Source organism: Hyla sarda, chromosome 11 (assembly GCF_029499605.1).
Source record: "Hyla sarda isolate aHylSar1 chromosome 11, aHylSar1.hap1, whole genome shotgun sequence".
Classification (NCBI taxonomy): domain Eukaryota; kingdom Metazoa; phylum Chordata; class Amphibia; order Anura; family Hylidae; genus Hyla; species Hyla sarda.
This window is the reverse complement of record NC_079199.1, coordinates 33962613-33970942: the sequence shown is the minus strand read 5'-3', so window position 1 is coordinate 33970942 and position 8330 is coordinate 33962613. Positions and strand designations below refer to the sequence as shown.

Genomic DNA, 8330 nt, shown 5'->3' with positions numbered 1-8330 from the left:
GCATTTAAAACCTTTTGAGATTGACATCACCTGGTCTTCCCAGATGATGATTGAGAACAATCCATGACACTGGCAGGTCTCACCTTTGCAAAGGGGGCAGTGCATGCTATAAATTCTGCAGGGTGCCCAAACTTTTGCAGACGCCATTTTTTTGTTTCCTGTTATTTTGAAAGTGTAAATAATGGAAATGAAATCTAACTTTTGTTGACATATTATAAGAATGTCTAATCTGTAATTTGAAGCCTTTTGGAGATTTTTCCATCTTTCCTTGGCTTCTTTATGCACATTAATACAAATTTTTACCTGGGGTGCCCAGGTTTGATTTTGCTGGGTTGATTTTGTGACTCCAGTCTGTTTTAGCCTCTTCTTTAGTGCACCACCAGTTAGTACAGACAAAAAATAAAGTTTTAAAGCCTATTTGGGAATATCCTCTCATAAATCTTAAAAAAAAAAAAAAAAAGTTTTACCATGACCAATTGCCACCTTGTGGCCTCAGTTGTAAGGTAGTCTGTCATAACTATTAGAAGAAAGGTCTAAACTTAGGACTAAAATCCTAAGAGCATGTACCTTAAAGGAAAGCTGTCAGCTTGCTCCCCCCGCGCTAACCAGCGGTACTGCCTCGTAATGTGGGGGACACTGATCAGTTTCATGCTTACCATGCCCGGATCTGCCGCACCGTTTGCCCGCTTCATTCCAGCGTACAATGTACAATACTATACAGTATTTTGTTTTATTTATGGGCTATATAATGACAGATTATTAAATGAAGGCAGGCATGAACCTGCCTACACCCTTACTGAAGCTCAGCTCCGCTGGAATGAAGCTGCGCTGAAGCAGCTTCCGGGTGTAGACAGGAAGCCAGCACATACGCAGTGGAGTCCTGAAATCAGCGGGGAGGAGAGGGAGATGATGAGGGGAACATGAATATTCATAAGCCGGGCGGTGCTTACGTCACAGTGCCAGATGAAGGCAGTAACCCCGCCCTTGCCAGTTAGCAGCTAATTTGCAAATCAAGAAGAAAGAAGATAACAGGCAAACGGCGTGGCGGATCCGGCCATGGTAGGCATCAAACTGATCAGCGTCCCCCGCACTACCAGGCAGTACCGATGGTTAGTGTGGGGCCAGCAAGCTGACAGTTTTCCTTTTAAAGGAGGGTTATCGAGCTTTGGGTAGCCTACCTTCGGTATGGTGTTGCAGGTAATCCATGAAAAGGCTGTAGCAGTCCTATATGCGCCTAGGCCTCTTCATACAACTTATCGGCAGGGGTGTTGCGAGTCAGACTGCCAATGAGGTATTGATGATGACCTATCCTGAATATAGGCCTTCAATTTTATAAAGCTTGATAACCCCTTTAATAATGTTGTGCCCCTTTAAAATTTCACTTTTAGAATCCATAAAAAAAAGCATTGGGGAATGACCTTAATTTATTAACTTTAGTCCAAAACGTAAACCCCCAAACCTTATTCCAGTTAACTGTGTACGTTGCAACAGCAAAACACCAGGCAAAACATAAATCACTTATATTCTGCAAAGAAATCACAAGTCATTACAAGAGACTTTGGTTCATTAGATGATTCTTGATATGTAAAGGATCTGACTTTAGTTCTTGGTGCTGCCTCCACCTATATTTCTGGGGTCCTGAATGGTGCTAGCAGCAGAGGCTATAGTGTGAGCAATTATTGAAATTTCCTTTTTAACTTGTTGCCAGCGTCTTTCCTGGTTTGGATCGTGTTCAATATCAAACGTTGCAGAGGCCAACCCTGGAAAACTGGAGGCGGCATACAGATTGTGCTGGTTAGGGGCATAAATCACATGCCTGGGGAGAGGAGAAAAAAATCTGTCACCGGAGGTAGGATAAACTGACAAAGGAGAGTTACATACAGGGTTAAGCTATACAATGAACATTGCTGTATTATATATACCTTGTTAAGCTGTAACTGTAGGGAATAACCAATATGATTTGCAATACATTTTATAATATATATTTAAGCAGAATGTTGTTTTACTTTTCTTGTTAGTTCTATATGAAAGGGACAGATAGTGATAGTACCTGATATCGGGCCCAGTGACCAGTGTCAGGCAGCTGCTGCCAAGGCAAATAAAATCATGGGGTGCATCAATAGGGGCATAGATGCTCACGACAAGGAAATAATTCTACCACTGTACAAATCACTAGTCAGACCACACATAGAATACTGTGTACAGTACTGGGCACCAGTGTACAAGAAAGATATAGTGGAGCTGGAGAGGATTCAAAGACTGGCAACCAGAGTAAAACGGGGAATGGGAGGACCTAATAACTATGTATAAATATATCAGGGGACAGTACAGATATCTCTCCCATGATCCATTTATACCCAGGACTGTATCTATAACAAGGGGGCATCCTCTACAGCTAGAGGAAAGAAGGTTTCTACACCAGCACAGACCGGGGTTCTTTACTGTAAGAGCAGTGAGACTGTGGAACTCTCTGCCAGAGGATGTGGGCATTGTGAACTCAGTACAAGAGATCAAAAGAGACCTGGAAGTGTTTCTGGAGATTAATAACATTACAGGTTATGGATACTAGATTTATAAGGACAGAACCTGATCCAGAGATTTAAAGATTTATTCTGATGCCATATTTGGAGTCTGGAAGGCATTTTTCTCCATGGTATGGGGCAATTGGCATCAGCCTCATAAGGGTTTTTTGCCGCCTTCTGGATCAACACAGTAGGGATATAGGGGTTAATGGACTATTTTTGAACCTTTATGAACTTTATGGTTTCTTTAACATTTGCTAAATTCATATAACTCTTATTCATAAGGGCAAAACACAAAGTAAAACATACACTGGATTCTGTGGGAACACTGTATGAAGCAGAGCGGATTCTTCCTTCCTATCTATCATGAGTCACACCTAAAAAAGCTGGAAATGTGGAAAGTCACACATTGCGTGCTACATATCGCAGATACATGTAGACCTAGACACATCCTAGTATTGTTATTAGGAATAATTAAAACTGTGTCATTAATAGCTGCCGAGAACAAAAAGTGAGAGGTCATGCCTTTAGGATTTAAAGAGACGGTACACAACTGCAGTAAATCCGTGCTGAAGTTGCAATGGAGAACTTTTTTTTTTCCTTTAAGGAAAAATGCGATAATTTGGTAGAAAATATGGTAGTGGCTATAATAGAAGGGGCTTTTCAGAAAAAAAACATGGCTGGTTATCTAAAAAAAATTGTTCCATAAGGCTAGGTTTCCACTTGTTTTTTTTTCTGCCAGTTTTTGGAATACTACCACTGCAGTTTTTGAGCCAAAGCCAGAAGTGTATTCAAAAGGAATAGGAAATATAAAGGAAGAACTTACACTTCTCCTCCCTTATGGATCCACTTCTGACTTTGGATCAAAAACTGCAGTGGTAGTTTTTCCAAAACTGCCAGAAAAAAACACAAGTGGAAACCTAGCCTAACAGTTCATGATTGTCTGATATTGCAGCTTAGCACCAGGGAATCGGGTTGAGTTGCAATTTCATTTTAAAAAGAGAGAGACCTTCTTTACCTTTGAGGAAGTCCCACTATGGGACATAACACGTGGGGCCTCCTTCCTCCTAGACTTTGGGCTGCCTTTAGTGTGGTTTGGTGACTGAGCTTTTATTTTGGATCGATCTTGAGTAATTGATATGTGTAATTGTTTGTATATCTGTGTTATACAGGATATTTAGTTAGCTTTTTTGCTCATACTACCTGGCATTTAAGTAGCAGTTATTATTGTTACTATTTATACTTTATAACCTGCCTAGTATTTAAACTGTGTGTTGATATTGAACTGATGCACAAACTATTATTTGTGTATTAAAGGAGAACTCCAGAATATAAAAATTGTCCTCCATACTGCCGGCAGAAAATAAATAAAGAGGTACATACCTTCCTTCGCTCCCCCGGGGCCTTCGGTAACCGGCTCCGGTCTCCGCCACGATCCTCTTCCTGGTTGCCGGTGGTCGGCGAGTCATACTGCGCTCAGCCAATCACCGGCCGCAGTGAAGTCCCGACTCGGCCGGCGATAGGCTGAGCGGCAATGTGAGGATGCTTCAAGACACAAAATTCTTCACTACATCGGCACCTGCTGCCGGGGCCGAAAACGTCACACTGCCGCTCGGCCTATCACCAGCCGAGTCGGGACTTCACTGCAGCCGGTGATTGGCTGAGCGCAGTATGACTCGCCGACCACCAGCAACCAGGAAGAGGATCGCGGCGGAGACCCGAGCCGCTTACCGGAGGCCCCGGAGGAGCGAAGGAAGGTATATATTTTTTTTTTTACTGCCGGCAGTATGGGGGCCAATTTTTAAATTCTGGAGTTCTCCTCCTTTAATTACAGGTTTATTACATTTATCCCTATTCAGTTTTAATGGTTTCTAGGAGGGTGCGATAGCATATACGGTACTTGTTATATCCATGTGATGTGGTGTGTTTTTGCTTGATGTATTTCTAATAAAGGCCATTTCATTTTTATACATTTTATGTACATTTGCAATTGAGCACTTTTTTTCATTGCAATCTTTTTCTTTTTATGATTATAAACTGTAGTTGCAAGGTTGTTGCACCCAAACTTTCAGTATATTTATTTGTGGTGCTCATACTTGTTGGTGCCTATGGTCAGATCTGGTGCTATTTTTTGGAAGCAAGCAGCCATATTTTCCTATTCCAGGACATCCCCTTTAAATCATATACTCCTAAATCTTAGCTGCTCATGAAGTTGACACAATACCTGAGATAAATACTAGAGCAGTGGTCTCCAACCTGCGGACCTCCAGATGTTGCAAAACTACAACTCCCAGGATGCCCGGACAGCCGTTGGCTGTCCGGGCATGCTGGGAATTGTAGTTTTGCAACATCTGGAGGTCTGCAGGTTGGAGACCACGGTACTAAAGGTGGATTTGAGGGCTAGGATAGTAGTTTTGGAAAGGGTGCTTTTTTTTTTTTTTTTTTTTTTTTTTTTTGTATGCAACATTTTTGTTCCAATAGTTCAGAATTTGCAACAAGGTTATACAAAGACGCTCCATAACTTAGTATATAATATATTGGTCTATTTGTACAATATACTATATATATATATATATATATATATATATATATATATATATATATCTATATATACTGTTTGCCGATAAGCAGAATCCCTATTTTACAATCCTATAAACATTTTGTGTTTTTATGCTGAAAGTTCCCCTTTGTTCCTGTCTGTTTTTCAGGATATTGCTTTCAGGGAGTACAATTGGATACAATCATAGTGACACATACAAATGATACATTTGCCCTCGGTACTGTATTATTCTCTATGGTGTAGTTAGAATAGACTGGTGTGCCACTGCCACACAATTGCTGGGGATACTAATGATGTTTCTTGTTTGCCAAGCCTGAAAGAAACACCGCTATATAAAAATAGAATGAAAATGAATGCATTATAAAACGCACAAAAAAAGTACAATGCAGTTGTCTGTTATCTGGCTCACATAAAAGCCCGGGGAGCTATTAAAATTACAGCTTTGCTTAGCAAGATAGCTATTTTTACAAGGCTGGGAGATGTCATAAATAGTCTTCAAAATCTGGTAGACACAAAGCCAGGCCTGTCACTTTCAAAAGTTCTGATCTACTTCTTGTATAGAGATTATATACACGTACAATTCCACAGACCACCAGGACTAATAATACAGTGTTGGAATTCTAACAAAACCAGGTTTGGTGGTCTAGGGTAGTGGAGGAGGTAATGGATGCATTTTTGTGGTGTATACTCCTTATCTGGCCGTAGTAGATAATATCTGCTTTCCTAGTGGTCTAGGATAGTGTTCATTTATACTATGAACTTAGACTAGACAGTCTAAGAATGCACCAGATTTATCAGAGTGGTACAGGCTGTTTAGTCTAGTCTAAGTTTAGACCAACTATTTGTTGACATCAACTGTACCAAAATCTGGTGACATCTGAAGCCATATGCAAAATTGGAAAGAAAAAGAATTCCCAGTTCCTATTAGGAGGAAAGACTTTAAGCCCATAAAGGGGTACTTCGCCCCTAGACATATTATCCCCTATTCAAAGGACAGGGGATAAGATGTCTGATCGCAGGGGTCCAGCAGTTGGAGCCGATCTCCATGCAGCATCTGGCATTCTAAACAGTAGAATGCTGGGTTCCCACGGCGGGGGTCGTGAGTTCATACCACGCCTCCGCCTTGCCCCCTCCATTCATGTCTATGGGAGGGGGCGTGACGGCCATACATTAAGTCCTGTACATTATGCGAGCAGTCTGTCACCGTTTATGTGACCAGGATAGAGATTACTCAAATCATGAGACTCTGGCATAGTGATCTTCATGTATCACTTCTCTATCTCCCTCCAACCAGGGGAGCCATGTGATGCATGTGCCAATGTGCAGAAGCCAGCAGACACTATCTGATGAAACAATTTAAATGTATAAAGGCTGTATCTCCCATCAAGCAGGGGAGCCAAATTATACATATAGTAATTCACCACAATAAATATTATGTACATGAGAAACATTGGTCACCTAAATGATTGATCGCTGCCACACCAGCCTTCTCTCTCATCTCATGTGGTTACTTACCCCTACAATACAACATTAGGGAGATAAACAGTGGGGCAAAAAAGTATTTAGTCAGCCACCAATTGTGCAAGTTCTCCTACTTAAAAAGATGATAGGCTGTAATTTTCATCATAGGTATACCTCAACTATGAGAGACCTAATAAGAAAAAAAATCCATAAAATCACATTGTCTGATTTTTAAAGAATTTATTTGCAAATTATGGTGGAAAATAAGTATTTGGTCACCTACAAACAAGCAAGATTTCTGGCTCTCACAGACCGGTAACTTCTTTAACCCCTTAAGGACACATGACGTTCTCATACGTCTCCATTTCCGAGTCCTTAAGGACACATGACGTATGAGAACGTCATGTGTTTTACCGGCCCCCCGCAACCATCTGGAGCGGAGCCGGTCCCCGATGCCTGCTGAAATCGTTCAGCAGGCATCGGGGCATATCGCCCAGGGGGGTCATTATGACCCCCCATGTCGGCGATGGCCGCAGATCGCTGGACAATTCAGTCCAGCGATCTGCGGCGGATTCCGGGTCAATCGGGTCTCCAGTGACACGGTCAGAGACGTCCCCGAACAGCCAGAGCCTGCAGGGGTGAGGTGGCACTGGTGCCAACTCACGATCGCCCTGATTCGTCGGCCGGATTACCGGCCGACCAATCAGGGCGCCTGCTGCGGGTGTCACTCCCGCAACCCGCTCCGCCCCTCTTCCGGAGGACGTGAGCGGGTGCGGGACGTGCACCCCGGGTGCTGGGGACCCCGATCCCCGGCGCCCCTGTTGGGATCGGGGCCCCAGGAGCAGCGGCGGCGGCGGAGACGACGAGGGACTGACCTGTGCGGCTGGATCGTTGGAGGTGAGTGACAGCCTCCTGCTGTTGCTTAGCAAAAGCTCCCAGCATGCAAAAAGGGCATGCTGGGAGCTGTAGTTATGCAACAGCAGGAGGCAGACCACCACAACTCCCAGCATGCCCTTATGGGCATGCTGGGACTTGTAGTTTTGCAACAGCTGGAGGCACATTCTTTCTATGGAAAAGTGTACCTTCAGCTGTTGTGTAACTACAACTCCCAGCTTGCACAATCAGCTAAAGTGCATGCTGGGAGTTGTAGTGGTGCATCTGGTGGTTGCATAACTACAACTCCCAGCATGCCTGTTGGCTGTCGGTGACTGCTGAGAGTTGTAGTTTTGCAACAGCTGAAGGCACACTGAGTTAAGTAGCAAACCAGTGTGTCTCCAGCTGTTTCATAACTACAATCCCCAGCATCCCCAGCCAAAGTAGTATGCCTTCAGCTGTTGCATAACTACAACACCCAGCATGCCCTTCCGCTGTCCGTACATGCTGGGGGTTGTAGCTTTTGCAACAGCTGAAGGCACACTGGTTGCAAAACACTGAGTTTGTTACCAAACTCGGTGTTTCACAACCAGTGTGCCTCCAGCTGTTGCAAAACTACAACTCCCAGCATGCACTGATAGATTGTACATGCTGGGAGTTGTAGTTTTGCAACAGCTGGATGTTCCCCCCCCCCCCCCCCCCCCAATGTGAATGTACAGGGTACACTCACATGGGCGGAGGATTACAGTAAGTATCCGGCTGCAAGTTTGAGGTGCGGCAAAATTTCTGCCGCAGCTCAAACTGCCAGCGAGAAACTACTGTGAACCCCCCGCCCGTGTGACTGTACCCTAAAAACACTACACTACACTAACACACAATAAAATAAAAAGTAAAAAACACTACATATACACATA

The 8330-nt window shown here is 43.4% G+C and overlaps 1 protein-coding gene across 10 annotated transcripts in view; it reads right to left on the bottom strand.

The window, feature by feature from the left end:
- Positions 1-1377: 1377 nt before the first annotated feature.
- LOC130295729 (putative N-acetylated-alpha-linked acidic dipeptidase) overlaps positions 1378-8330 on the bottom strand; it is a 115703-nt gene continuing 108750 nt past the window's right edge. For 7 of the 10 annotated variants that reach the window (XM_056546779.1, XM_056546777.1, XM_056546782.1 and 4 more), the window contains one exon: positions 1379-1816. In XM_056546779.1, the coding sequence (XP_056402754.1) occupies positions 1600-1816 (217 nt within the window). In that variant the 3' untranslated portion in view covers positions 1379-1599. Of the gene's footprint in view, positions 1817-2831; positions 2909-8330 lie in introns of all 10 variants that reach the window. The other 3 variants (XR_008848974.1, XM_056546775.1, XM_056546784.1) reach the window with 3 other exon arrangements.